Source organism: Halichoeres trimaculatus, unplaced genomic scaffold (genome assembly GCF_033239565.1).
Source record: "Halichoeres trimaculatus isolate MK-OKI-2021-1 unplaced genomic scaffold, fHalTri1.1 fHalTri1_scaffold_20, whole genome shotgun sequence".
NCBI lineage: Eukaryota > Metazoa > Chordata > Actinopteri > Labriformes > Labridae > Halichoeres > Halichoeres trimaculatus.
In genome coordinates this window covers 27,510,707-27,525,725 of record NW_027437198.1, presented here as the reverse complement: position 1 = coordinate 27,525,725, position 15,019 = coordinate 27,510,707, and the positions used below count along the sequence as shown (strand labels likewise).

At 42.3% G+C, this 15,019-nt stretch overlaps 1 protein-coding gene across 4 annotated transcripts in view; it reads left to right on the top strand.

The window, feature by feature from the left end:
• Positions 1–11,159, top strand: part of axin1 (axin 1) — a 32,300-nt gene extending 21,141 nt beyond the window's left edge. For 3 of the 4 annotated variants that reach the window (XM_074696531.1, XM_074696530.1, XM_074696529.1), the window contains 6 exons: positions 5,225–5,748; positions 5,824–5,985; positions 6,065–6,313; positions 6,399–6,506; positions 6,942–7,091; positions 7,198–11,159. In XM_074696531.1, coding sequence (XP_074552632.1) covers positions 5,225–5,748; positions 5,824–5,985; positions 6,065–6,313; positions 6,399–6,506; positions 6,942–7,091; positions 7,198–7,324 — 1,320 coding nt within the window. In that variant the 3' untranslated portion in view covers positions 7,325–11,159. The remainder of the gene's footprint in view (positions 1–5,224; positions 5,749–5,823; positions 5,986–6,064; positions 6,314–6,398; positions 6,507–6,941; positions 7,092–7,197) is intronic. The other variant, XM_074696532.1, reaches the window with a different exon arrangement.
• The last annotated feature ends 3,860 nt before the right edge of the window (positions 11,160–15,019 follow it).

Sequence of the window (15,019 nt, the reverse complement as noted above, 5' to 3'; positions counted from 1 at the left end):
GGGGGCCTCTACAAAAGTTATCTCCTCCTTCGCCATAAATGGTATCAGCTTGAAACTTGCTCAGATAACAGAGTGGACCCTGCTTTACAAAAGCTCTTAATGAATTTGTTGTTTCTCAAACAGTTTTTGAATAACTAGCCATCAAAGTCAGTGAACCCCAAAGAAGATGTTTTCGGCTCCCCCTATTAGAATGAATGGGAGAGAAGGATCCAGCTCTTCACAGTTTGCTGCAGTTAGGCCTCTGCACAAAAAAAGTAAAGTGGTACAGCTTTGAAAATGATATGAATGGATTCCTGATAAAATTTACTGCAAAAGTATCTGATTTCAGAGAGATTTGGTTAAAATTGTGGCAGCTATAAGGAGACATTCCAAAACTTTGGTCAGTTTCACTCCTGAGAGGGCAGCAGTTGGTGATGATGTCACAATGATTGAGAGTTCCGTGCAGCTGGTCATGTGATTCACCAAAGGTGGGAAAATGGAATGTTTAACGCACTCACATTATAAAGACTTGGAACCTTGACAGTGGAGGTGAAAACAGCACGAAGGGACCAGGGACAGGGCGAGGACCCGACCAACGCTGCTTGAAGTTTTAATTTGAGGATGAATCACTTAGAAAAGAGCAGCTCCTCAAAAAAAAGCCGAACAGTGTCAGAGAAATCTTGAAATCTTGAATCAGAGAAAGTTTCAAAAATCAAAAACATTGAGACCTTAAATCAAATCAGGCAAAAAAGCAGACCATCTTAACCTTCACTGATGATCTCATAATAGGTCGTGGTTTATGAATTGGTAAACTTATAAAATTGAGATTGTTTAAGATGATTTATAAACTCCTTAAAACAGGATTGTTTTCTAAGCGTGACAGTTTATCCTCCACCGCTCACTTCTGAAGCCTGGATGGAGATGTGTGTCTGGCCACCAGGCTAAAAGTTTTCAGGAACAAAGCAGACTTAAAACCGTCTGGCCTTAATAAAATTAATGAGGCTAGCCATTTGAACGGGGAACAGAGGCGCGTTATGAATCATTTGGAGATTTCAAGCGTTGGCCTGTCAGAGATCTGGCGTTGACCATGAATCGGATGGAGCACCTGCACACTCAGCCACTTGTAAGCCTGGAACAGCGTGCTGCCTGTTTGATGTCACTTGAACGACGATGAAATGGTTGCTGCCACCACAAAGGAGATCTCCCTCAGTACACAGAGCCAAGTATTAAGTCTCAAGGCAGACAATTTACGTGGTTTGGACCCGGAAGGAGAGAAGCTGCCATCACACGGCTGGAGGTTTTTTTATTAAACCTGGAGGCGAGTATGAAATGAGAGCCTTCATCTGCTGACGCTCTGTGCATCCAGAGACGGAGCTGATACCTTAAATATGAGCTCAGGCTGCTCAGGATGGAGGACAGGCTTCACTTCCTGTCATTAGGGTCCTAGCACTAAGGGAGAGGACACTTTCATATTTCGTCCATTTCTTTCTTCTCATTATTACGTCTGCTCTTTGAGTTCTAATTAGACCCCTTAAACGTGCTCAAAAACTCACCAAAATCAGCACACATCTCAGATTTGGTCAGAAATTCAATACAATGCAACAATTGACCCCCAACATAAGAAAATATGCTCTCTAGTGCTACCTAGGCACACTGAAACTGCTCTCAATGGCAGTAGGAATGTCATAGAGAAATGAAACCAGTGCCAAAATGTTCATCTCGTTAAAAAGCACAAATCATACATTGACACCCCTGACCTATCTCAATCAGGAAGCCAGCAATTTGCCTTTCAAAATAAAGTTATCCCAATTTTGGGCCCTCTACAAAAGTTATCTCCTCCCAGGCCATTAATGGTATCAGCCTGAAATTCGCTCAGATGACAGAGTCGGCCCCGCTTTACAAAAGCTCTTCATGAATTTATTGTTTCTTAAATGGTTTTTGAAAAACTAGCCATCAAAGTCAGTGAACCCCCAAAAAGCCCTTTCGAGGCCCCCTATTACAATGAATGGGAGAGTAGGATCCAGCTCTTCACAATTTGCGGCAGTTAGTCCTCTACACAAAAAAAGTAAAAGTGGTACAGCTTTGAAAATGACATGAATGGATTCCTGACAAAATGTAATACAAATTTGATTTTTAGAGAGGTTTGGTCAAAATTATGACAGCTATAAGGAGACATTCCAAAACTTTGGTCAGTTTCTCTCCTAAGAGGGCAGCAGTTGGTGATGATGTCACAGTGATTGAGAGTTCCGTGCAGCTGGTCATGTGACTCACCAAAGGCGGGAAAATGGAATGTTTAACACACTCACATTCTAAAGAGTTGGAACCTTGACAGTGGAGGTCAAAGCAGCATGAAGGGACCGACCAACGCTGTTTGCAGCTTTAATTTGAGGATGAATCACTTAAAAAAGAGCAGCTCCTCAAAAAAAGCCGATCAGTGTCAGAGAGATCTTGTATTTGGTGTTTGAAAGAAAACAACGCTCATCATTACACCCTGTCAGGAAGTCAAATATCTGATATCTGCTGGATCCAGAGTTAAATGATGCTCAAATGAAGATGTCACGGTCCCAGAAATAGCATCCAGTGGGCTCAGCCAACTCTGCTTTTTGGATCTCGAGCAGAGATAGAGATTTATGAAATGTTAAAACCACGCCAAGAAGAATTTGGCTGCGTGCAGAAGTCTTTACAGGATCGATGAATTGAAGAAAGCAGTGGGCGCAGTGGGTTGAGAGACTCTTCTCAGGCGTCTTTGATTCGTTTATAGCAAAGGGATGGCGAACACGGGGAGGCTCAGTCGGTATGGCGTTTCTCAGAGATGTTCATTGAAGGTTTATTAAATTATTTACAGCTCCGACATGAAAAGTTGAGCTGGCTCAAAAAGATAAAAGTAAAAGCTCGTTCTACTGTTGTCTTTCCACTCGCGTTGCTTTTTTCTCTCGCCTCCTTTTTCTCCCTCTGCCAAAGTGTTTCTAACTTTACGCAGGGAGAGGCTGAACACATCAGACGAAGCTTCATGTGAGCATCAGGCTGCGTTCAGGATGGGTTTGGGTTGAAGCAGCAGATTGTGGTGATGGTCAAACATCTTGATGTGATTCTGTTATGGCAAGAAGGAAAGAAAGAAGTGATTTTATTCCAACATATTGTGAATTCCTGCTCACTCACTCTCACATGGTTTCCTCAGTCTGTCAGAGAGGATTCTGTTAGTGCATGAAAATACCTGCATTAGTCTGACAAATAGTGTCTTATTTGTGCTTTCTGCACTGAATCTCTGCAGTAAGAGCGAGAAGACAGTGGAGAAATTCTGCCACCTGCTGGTTGAACTCATGTTTCCTCTGCACCTGAGCAGAAAAATCTTTACAGAGCTTCCGTCTTTGAAGGAACATCATTTATTGGCCCTGTTAAGACCTCTGGTACCTTGGTGTGACCATTTTTATCTTTTTATGAAGCAAATGGAAGAGTAATGTTGAGTTTGATAGAAATGCCAATACAGTCAGTGCTTGGCCGTGGAGATAAGGAGAGGGAAATGCCTTATACAGACAGTAGATGGTACATTTATTTGGGATGCACTGATGTGAAAATTTTGGTTGATACTGATATCTGATATTAATATTGGTAAAAAAAATATATGTATAAAAAAACAATCTGGGATTGTTGTATCGAGGTAGTTCATCGAGAAAGAGCAATCGTGAAAAAAGATGACCATGGAAAGGATTGTAGGATGGAGCGCACGGGATGGACGCGATCAAAAAAATATAGTTTTGTCTGTTTTTTTAATTAAAAAACAGAAAGAGAAACGTAAAATAAGAGAGTCCACTCTTCTTTGGTAGTTTTGGTGTTTACATAGTCAGAGAAAAGAAGATTATTTGGGTCTTGAAAGATCGTTCTAGATGCTCTGAAATTGGCTGGCAGCCAATGAGTAAATATCGGCCGATACTGGTATGTTAAAAAAATGACCAACACTGACCAATACCAATATCAATACCGATAAATTGTGCGACCCTAAAATTTATCTTCAAAAACTTGGTCAGGAGTGATTATACTGAAAAAACACTGAAATCTTATCAAGAGTTTTTGTCTTATTTTCATGAAGAAATTGTCTTATTACAGTTAGTATGAGTCACTTTCACCTGACCAGTCCAGAAAAATGTCTTATTTCAAGTTATTTGAAGACAAAATGAGGTCTGCATTTCTTTAAAAAAAAAAACACTTCCAATGGCATAAGGAAATAGTTGTATTTATTAACTTTCTAGCAATTTTTTCTTGTTCCACCTGCAGATAATTATTTTTGTTACATTTTTTGTTTTGTTTTGTTTGTCCTAAACGTTTTGCAGAAGGTAAATTAAAGCTTAGAATATGAAAATCCAACAAAAAGATTCAGGTTGAAATCCAACAGGCTGCTGAAAAAAAACAGAGAAAACTAAGAAGGGACAAAAATCCAAGAAATTCACTAGAAAAAACGGTAATCTTTTTGAGTGTTTTTGTCTTAATTTCGATAGAAAATGTCTTTTTAGACTTAATATGAACCACATTCACCTGGGTAGTCCAGAAAATATCTGATTTCAAGTTATTTAAAGACAAAATGAGGTCTGAATTTCTTGGGAAAAAAAAGCAACTTCCAGTGGAATAGGAAAAAAGTTACTTGTATTAAGACGTTATTCTAGTTTTAAGCAAATTTTGTAGCAAATTATTCTTGTTCCACTGACAGATTTTTTTTTATTTTTTTGTAACAAGCAATTCAGACCTCATTTTGTCTTTAAACAACTTTAAATAAGACATTTTTTCTGCAATGTTAAGTTAAGTAAATGCAGCTCATATTAAGTGTAACAAGACAAAATTTACTTCAAATAAGACAAAAACAAGCGATAAGATTTCAGTGCTGGTATTTTATTAATATTGTTAAACAATTACATCTACTAGAGCAAATTCATTTTTCCATAGGAGTCTGAAAAGAACTGGGAGAAAGACGATGGGAGAAATGGGGAATTTATTTATTTAGCCAGAGAAACGAAGATGTCAACTACATAACTAGGTTTCCATTTTGTGTGTAATGGATTTTGTAAATGCTTTTTTGTTCAGAGTAACCCATGACCTCTTGTTCTGGCGTCCTTTTGCGTGTTCCTTTTGTGAAAAATGGATAAAATAACAAGTTTATAAACTGTGAAGAAATGAGCTTTAACATGAAGATGTAGTTCCCCAGAGTTTTGATCCTGTCCCCTGAAGGCTGGCTCTGTGTTTGTGTGCTCTGCAGGAGGAGGAAGGAGATGAGTTCCCGTCCACAGCCGCAGCGTTACCCAGTCACAGGTTTCCCCCTGGTGCCTACTCCCAGAACTACAACTCCCGTTACGCCGACTTCACCTACGCCGCTCCTTCCATGGGCGACTCCCACGAGGAGAACCCTGAGAGCATCCTGGACGACCACGTGCAGCGCGTGATGAAGACTCCCGGCTGCCAGTCACCGGGCACAGGTCGGCACTCTCCCAAGTCACGCTCACCTGAAGGTTTCCCAGGAGGCCGAGGGGCCGTTCCGTCAGGTCAGGGTAAACATCCGTCCAGGCACGGCCCTAAGGCGGAGAACAGCCACCTGCACCACCACAAACACACCCACCACCTCCACCACGCGGGCGGCGGGAAGCCCCGAGAGCAGCTGGAGGCCGAGGCAGCCGCACGCGTGCATGGCGGCAGCTTCCCCTGGGGCGGGGAGGCCGGCGGATCAAAGTCTCGCAGCTACGCGGACGGCATGGGGTCGACCCCCGTGGAGTGCGGCGGGTATAGGTACGTACCAAACGGCGTCAGCGCTCTGAGTCACGCTGCTGCTCTGGTTCACAGCTGCGCTCCTCTGCCCCACAGCAGCAAGGGAAGCTCCCAGTGCAAAAGAGGGACGAAGAAAGGCGACGACACGCGGCCGCACGAGACGCCGGCGCCTGCAGACGACCTGGAGAAGAACCAGAAGATCCTCCTGTGGCTGATGGAGGGGCAGAAAGAGCTGGTCCACAAGAGGAGCCCGTACGGGTCAGTGAGGGCTTCAGGGTCGCAGCGGTGACGCGTGTTTGTGGTGTTTGAATATTTATGTGACATAACTTTGTTTCAGGAGCACCGCCGGGTCCAAGAGGACCGCCGGCCACGAGGGACCCCGTCTCAGCTCTGTGGAGCGCTCAGGGTCTGTGCACCCGTGCGTCAACTCCCAGTCACGCAACAATGTGCAGCCGTCGCACCCTTTCATCCAGGACCCAACCATGCCCCCCAACCCGGCGCCGAGCCCGCTCATCCAGCTGGAGGAGGTGCGGCGGCGGCTGGAGGAGGAGAAGCTGAAGACGGGGACGTTGCAGCCGAAGCAGAGGTCAGACGGGTTCACGTCAGAGTGGATCAGAGGGACAGGAAGCTGTTTGTGTCTCTGAGTAACGCTGGGTGTGTCGCTCCCTCAGGTACGTGATGGAGGTGATCCAGAGGGGTCGCACCGCCGTCCGGCCTGCACTGTTCCCCCCGCTCAGCGTGGTGCCCGCCGTCTCCGACAGCGAGTTCTCCGAGCTCGAGTATGTCCACCCTGACACACATTACAGCAATTCAGAGCTTATTTAGTCTTTAGATAACTTGAAATCAGACATTTTTCTGGACTAATCAGGTGAATGTGGCTCAGATTGAGTCTAAAAAGACATTTTCTACTGAAAAAAAAGAAAAAAACACTTGATGAGACTTCAGGTTTTTGCAGTGTTGATCCACGCTGTCATGTGTGAGCTCAACAGATAGAGTCTAAAGCCTCGTTTCCACCAGTTCAAGTGCAAGTCCACTTGACCCGTTTCATTCATCTGATGAACATCCGAGGACGCTCACACACTCAAACACACACACTCTTCTTCTTTTGTTGTGTTACTAAAACAAAACTAAAAACAGCTCCGCTCTCATCCGCAGCATGTTTGGATTGAAACATGTGGAAACGTTTAAAAGCTTCTGTGTTTTTCTGTCTGCAGACACAAAGCGGCTAAAAAGCTCCCGTGTGAGAACATCACGGTGGCGTATTACTTCTGCGAGGAGCTGATCCCGTACAGGACGTCTGTCAGAGGCAGGGTGGTGACGCTGGGCCAGTTCAAGGAGCTGCTCACAAAGAAAGGAAACTACAGGTAGGAGGGAAAGAGCTGCTTCACGTCTGTTCCCACAGATTCAGCCTCAGAGCCGCCGCCGTCCGCCGCATTAACCCCAACACTCTGCCCTCCGCTCATTTCACAGGTATTACTTCAAGAAGGTCAGCGATGAGTTCGACTGCGGCGTGGTGTTTGAGGAAATCCGTGAAGACGATGCCATCTTACCCATCTTTGAGGAGAAGATTATCGGCAAAGTGGAAAGAATCGATTGAAGCGTCGAGGAGAAGTCGGATTTGGAGGGTTCAGAGGAAGTGTTTCAGGATGGAGACCTGAGGAGGCGAAGAGGAAGTGATAACGGCGGAGAAGTCAAGTTGAAGAGCAGATTTGTGAGTTTGAGGCTCGGTAGCAGGATGACAGCGGCGGTGGCGGCGGTGATGTTAGACCAGAAGAAGATGGAGCTGGATCTCTTGGTGGGAGCGTAATGTAGCACGGTGTAAAGTGAAGTAGATTAACGAAGAACAAAAAAAGCTACTAAAGCAACATATTTTTCTATGATCTAACAGAGGCTGTCCTCTCGGAGTAACCACACCTAATTTTATACTTATTGGTACCAGACGTGTACAGTTTGTGCTAAAAGATAATACGTTTTATATCTATTTAAGTATTTAAGATGCTGGTTTTTATCCTGTGACGCAGGAGTTCCCCTGACGAATCAAATCCTTTATAGGGCTGAGCTTCTCTGGACTCTGATGTTTGTGACTCTGATGTTTGTGCTGTTTTGTGTTTTCATCCTCAGCCTGTGATCGGTCAGGCGCCGTCTCTTTGTTTCACGCCACTGAGCATCAAACCTGCCGAGCAGAGCAGGAAAACCCAAACCGTCTGCTGCAGCCCGCTTCGACAGCCTGATGCTGGGACCCTGAGGCTCTAACGGCTGAAATACACCAGATCTGTCTCCAGTCCGACTCTGCTCCGTCACGGCGCAGGATCAGATAGATTTCTGATTGGTCAGCGAGTCATAAAACACCAGATCTGCTTCATTATGGTCTGACTAATGCGCAGACATCCTGTTTCTGCTGGATGCTGGGGCTGTGACAGGAAGTAATAATAACGAAAATAATAATAATACTAATAACTTTATTTGTACAGCAGGTGCGGTGTCATGGGTGGCCCTAAAAGTCCCAGGCCCACCTCAAACTTTTCTTTGAATTTTTTATTTATTTATTTATTTATTGTTTTTCAATTTGGTTTTAAGAGAAATATAAATTATAAAGCTCTGTCACTTTACGCTTGTTTTGTTAGTTAGATGTCCAGTCTTTATAAAATGAGCCAAGTTTGTCATTTTTTTAGCCTGTTAGCAAAAAGTTGAGACTCATTCAGCATCATATTATACCTATGGGACCAGAGAAGGATTTTGGTAAAGTCTTTAGATTTTTTTTTACTATAGCTATATCTATGTAGTAATACTTATTTAATTACTTTTGTAATTTATGGCCCTCCTAAAATTGAAATCCTGGCTTCATCAGTGTTGTATAAAAACTTTTAAAAACAGAAGTTTACAAAGTGCATCAACAAACAGTCCGGATATAAAAACAAGAAACACAAGCTTCACCTCAAAAAAAATAAAACAAAAGGCTTCGTTCAGTTGAGACAAGAATTAGAAATACTGTAGTTTTATATGAACCCAGACGATACAAGAACCATTCATTATAAAAAAACTGAGAGCATGAGGAACAAATAAAAGCTTAAAACGTCAACAAGCAAAAGAAAGACAAGGAAATAAAAAGGGGGTCAGAGCTGGAAATAGGACAGCTACTTTATAATAAGAAAATATTAAAAGTGTTGAAAGAATAAGGTAATAAAATAATGTTAATAATAATTATAACTTTATTTGTACAGCAGGGGCGGCTTCATGGGTGGCCCCAACGGTCCCAGGCCCACCTCAAACTTTTCTTTGACAACATCATTTTTTTGTTTCCTTATTTTGTAAAAATTCGTTTTCTTCAGGAATATTATAAAATTTTGTCACTTTATGCTGAGGCGCAGGCTATACGTACGTATACGTATCCGTATACGTACGGTCCTGTTGCTAACAACAACTTAAAGTCGCAATAAGGTCTTAAGACTTTTTGAAAGTTTGATAAAAGCAACAATAAGATAATGAGCAAGAGATAAAACAATAAAAAAGTGAACAAGACAGTAAAACTAAAGGAAGATACAACCTAAAAACAGCCAGTGACTTTCAAAATAAAACAAACCAGATGGTTTTATCTGGACTACAACAACAAACGGACAAAATGGGCGGAGCCGGACCAGGACTCGACAGGTTTGAGGTTTTACAGCCCGTTACGTCCGTACGTCTGGAGCAGAGCCGGACTGCAGACGGATCTGGTGTATCTGAGGCGTAGGAGGGAGTCGGGTCCCTTTTCATCAACACTTGAGTAAATAATACGTTTGTTGGAAAAATTGAAGAATCAGCAAAGAAGACAATCTTATACAACAGCAAAAAAACATATATTTATTAGCCTTAAGAAAATGAAGGAGTAATCAGATTGTTTCCTGCCTGATGCCGTCTCTAAACCCATCAAACATCACGCGTGTTAAAAACTTCTATTCACCGTGTTTGGCCCCTTAAAGTGACGCTTTGATCTGAACTTATTTTTAAAGTCGTCTCACTCCAGGAGAAGCAATAAAAGTTTTTAGGAGAGATTAATTTAAATTAAAGGTGAATATCTATGCAGATTGGTTAGGAGTGTTTCCCTGCTGAGCATTAATGTTAATTAAGTCACTGAGCGTTTGACAGGCTAATAAACCCTGTTTGAGTTCATTTCTAAAAGTGTTTTTTAACTTTGATAATTAATCTTTAGCTTAACGACCTTTTGTAGGCGGTCGGTGCCAATGAAATGTGGGAAACAATTCCTCCAGAGTCGCTTTGCCAGTTTGCTTTCAGTTATTTCCACCAAATTAAAAAGTGTGGGCTGTTTTTCTACACGAGGCAGAAAACAGCGTCTGTGGTATCGCTGAATGTCTGATCAGACGATGAAACTGGAGATTTGAAAGTCGCGTCTTTACCCCTCCTTTAAGTGCTTTGTCTGTAGCTTCATCGTCGCCGTCGTGTACAGAAATCGTTTATTAGCTGAGGGCTAACAGACACAGACATGTTAAAGTCATGTGAAGATGTTTTTATTTATTCGAGCGCCGTGCATCCGGACGCCTGTAGCTCCATCCTGTGCCTGGCAGAAGAGAAATGTTAGAGCAAACGATCTACGCTGAATAGATCACGTTACACCAAAGACGTAAAGGTCGACGACTCGACGACTCGACGTAGGCGCACTCCTGAATCCCTCGGCACATTCATCCCCCTCTTATTTCGCAGCAGCACTTAATTTTCCTCGTTCTCGTCGTGTTTTTATTCTCTTGGTTTCTGCAGACGATTTCTTTTCCAATCAGCTCCGTCGAGACGCGTGATTGAGCTGAAGAAGCTGGAGAACAATCACAACTCAAGGCCTCTTGTTTTTCTTTGTGTGGTCTCATCGTGAAGGAGGACACACACACACACACACACACACACACACACACACACACACAGACAGAGGAGTGTTTGTTTTCATGCTGCCTTACTGTAGATCCCTGATTTAATCACTTTAAACTCTGCGTTAGCCTCCTGTGGTCCTGTTCATGTTAAATTATATTTTTGATTGAGTTATCGAGCTCGTTATGTTGTTGATTTCCTCTGAAACAGAGAATCAGTCGATGTTTCTGACTGTGAAGGCCGCTGACGGTCCCTTATTTAAGATGGATGAAATGTAAACGGACTATCCGAGTGCCTTTGTTACTGAGCTGATCAGTCTGCAGTGAGACTTCAGACCAACGTGGACGTCCTCTCCAGGGATCTGCTTTATTCACGTCTTTAGTTTTTTTATTATTATTCTTTTAAAGAGTCGTTCCTGTTTTAATATTTGTCACTTTTCCACCTTTTCTATGTAAATATGTAAAAGTTTCTCTGTCATCAGCCAGCAGCACAGTCAGTACCCTGGACCTGTTTCTGTTCACAGACTAGCATGGTTACCGTTTTAAGGTACCCGGACAATAAAAACATGCAATAAACCAGCTCACGACCTCTGACCTCTGATTTCAGGATCCTCTGACGACCTGGAGGATGGTGGACTTCACTTTCAGGGTCTAACAGGTTTTTTGATGAAATCTCAGGGTTGATCAGTCTGAGAGGGACAGCAGAGGGCGCTCTTGGGTTGCTCCTGCAGAGATTGGACGAACAGAGGATGAATTATAAATAAACTGATGAAGAATTTAAACAAAGGAGGTGAAAATCTGCGTCTTTAAGAGATTAATTGTTGTTTTAAAGTCTAGCTAATGAGTCCACATGGAGCTGAAACAGAGAAATCCTGCAGAGGCCTGAGGAGGATGTAGGGACGGTTACAGCTCCTCCTCCGATGCTGCTGCTCATCAACCAGCTCGTGTTAGAAAAAGAAACAATTTACCATCAATAAAGCATTTATTGATGATAAAAAAAAAGTATACTGTTGGATTTAGCTTGTTAAAGTCTATGTCTCCCTTCCTGTTAGCGAGGAGCACAGACTGTGACCTCGGTTTAATGAGGGAAGAGGTCGCTGTAAAGCCTCCGAGTTATCTGATTTAATAGAGCCGTACTTCAGTCAGTCAGGGACACACACACACACACACACGTTCCTCTGGGGATGGATCATAGACTGGATGTGGACTCATTCAGATAAGATGAGACATGATCAGATTACTTTATTGATCACTTGTCGTTGTTCAGCAACAGATGGCTCCTTAAAGATGACACCAGAAACACCGTGTGACGTCACGTCAGAGCCACGTACGGGGAAGTGAAGAGGCTCCTGAAGCGTGAACAATCAGTGGAGTGGACCACTTAGAGCTGGACTGCTCCCCCATAGAGAAAAACACATCTCAAACAAAATGACCTCCAACCTGAGAGAAGTCTCCTCTTCAGGGTTAGAGTTCACACAGAGGCCTGTTCATGTTTTAATGACAGGGTGAAAATGAATTCACCTCATCCCAGCACACACCAACCTGACTGTGGATGTTTCTACATCTGGATGCTGTGATAACAGAGATGCTGAAAGGTTCAGGGTTACGTAACGCTCACTCAAAGACCCGGATGGACTTCTAGTTCTGCAAAACCTTCATTTTCCACAAGTCTGACACAAACTGTGTGATTGTTGTTTAATAGAATGAGGCTAATCTCTGAGGGAAAGCTCCAAACTCAGTTTGTGTACCTTCATTTTCACCTTTTCGTTGCTAGGCGCTACCCAAGTAGCTGCCTGTTGCAGCAGCTCTCTCGTCTTTGTCTGTTTCTTGTAATTTTTTTGTCTCTTTTTCGTCATCTTTGTATTTGAAGTGAATCATCCCTTTGTATGGTTCATTGTCGGTCACGGACACCAAACTTTTTGTGGCTTCGGCGGTATTTTTTACTACTTTTCTCCTGTGTTTGTCTGGAGATCCTACATGTAACCATGGCTGCATTGTTTACATGTGAAATTAGCTGTTAGCAGCCTGTAGCATGTCAATGCTAACTAGTGTAGGACTTGATGATTTCCCTCGAGCTGAGGAGGAGGAGGTGAGGACGACGTGCTGGTTCTCGGATGTGAGCTGGGAGGTGACGATGTGGACCTGTCCTTCCATCCATCGTTGTTGTTGGGAACGTGGGATCTCGCTCCGGGGGATGGACGAGCTAGCTGTGCTAGCCCAGCAGCAGAGGGGCTGCCGGAGGGTAGAGTGGCATTGTGCTGTTCACGGACGTGGCTGACGGAGCTGACATCGGATGCCGGCGCCACATTGGAGGAGCTTCACCTGCTGTGAGCAGACAGGATCCAGGAGACAGAGACTGAACAGACTGCTGGGGAGGCTCAGTCCTGGACCCTGTGGAGGTGGAGACTGGCTGGGCTGGAGAGTGGTGGACGAGTGGTGGACGGGATGTCGTCATCTAATTTCTTATGGACTTTTTTGCACTTTCTATACTCTTTCTTACTTTTGTTTTCTTAAATGCTGCGGTGACTCCTGAATTTCCCCTCGGGGATAAATAAAGTATTTTCTATTTCTATTTCATACCAGGTGTGACCAGGAGGGGGCGCCTGCAAGGTAGCCCTAAGCTGCTGAGAAAGCAGAAAGCAGCCCAAAAAGAAGAGGTAAATCTGGGTTTCTTTAAAAGGTAGGGGAGACCGGGTGTAGTTGTAACACTTTTTGCTTCAGCACCTCAAACTTTAAAGCAGCGTTCCCACATTTGTTCCCTACAAATGGTGCTAATTCAAACCTCACCAGGTGATGTCAGATACACGGTGATCCTTTGTTACAACCATCCCCACTACCAGGGTAGGTTGTAACAGTTAGACCAGGCATGGGCAAACTACGGCCAGGGGGCCACATGCGGCCCGTTAAACGTTTTAATCCGGCCCGCCGAACTTGAAAAAATTAAATGAATAAACCTTATTTATGCTTCATTTTCCCTGCAATTCTGATGTTTTCTATATAGAGATTTCACATTCAATATCAAAATTTCAATTTTGACACAACATTTTTTTGTTTTTTTTGGTTTGTATTTTCATTTTTAAAACCAGGACAGAAAAAACACTTTTTTTCTGTTTTTCTGTGATTCCGTTTTGGTTTTAAAACAGAAAAACAAAAAAACAAGTCTGTTTTTTCTTTTCTTTTTAAATTTTGTTTTGAAACAGAATAACGAAAGAACGAACCACACACAGATTAAAAATCCCCTTATAATTCCATTTTCTCATATTCTAATTTTAGTTTCGAAACAAAATCAAAACAGCAAAAAGTAGACCGTTATGTGTCGTTATCCGTTTTCTGATTTTGGATTCTAAAACGGATATGGATATGAACGAATGATTCCCTGATAGTTACCAAAGCACTCCATCCATCTGCTCCTGGTCCCTTTGTCAAATGTTAGAACCCAGGAATCAAAAAGTTTGCCCACCCCGGAGTTAGACAAAAAAGCAAAAACAGAGGTCACGCCCCTCAAAAAGAGGTTTATTGAAATAGAACAATCCAGAACAATGTCTCTCTCTGTCACTGACCATAACTCACTTCCTGTTTGACTCAAGAGTTCATCCTTAACATTATGCTCAAACACTAACTGACTTCCTGTTTGTTGTGACTTCAGGCTCACCGCTCTCAGTCTTTCTTTAGCTGCACATAAGGGGATGTAATACTTTTTAGGATGTGTTACAACCCACCCCTGTTAGCCAGCATTAGCTAGCTGTATTAGCATAGTGGGTTAAAATTAGCATGAGAACAATGCATCACATTTTGCCTGAGAAACTACAGTTTACTCAAATCCAGTCAAATGGTTTTATCTGGAGTAGTATAAGTACTAAACAAATTTACTTTCTTACCTCAAAATCAGTTTTTCTCTATAGAATCTGCAACTCTCCCCATGTTACGACCATACCCAGTCTCCCCTACTTTGTTTTATGCTACCTTCAAAAAGTAGACCAAATTTACCTCTTTGTTTTGAGCTACTTTATAAATCCTGAAAATTACCACAAATAGACGTTTTTATTTTTGGCTACTTCTTTTTAATGTAGCTCAATTTAACCCATTCATTTTGTGCTACTTTTGGAATACCTTTTCAATTCGGAAGTTTTCATTTGCAGCTATTTCCTTCATCAAAAAAATGCCCCAAATTTCCTTTTCAGTACATAGCATTGTAAAAGTAAATTGAGACTTCATTCAAAATAAAAAGAGTAGCTCAAAATTACCTTTATATTTTGGGGTACTTCTAAAATTTTGATTTTTATTTATTATCATTTTTATTTATTTATTTATTTATTTTGGTTTTTATTTATTTATTTATTTATTTTAGTTTTTATTTATTTATTTATTTTGGTTTTTATTTTTTTGGTTTTTATTTTTTATTTTTTGTTTTTAATATCATAGGTCATATTAGCTTATGA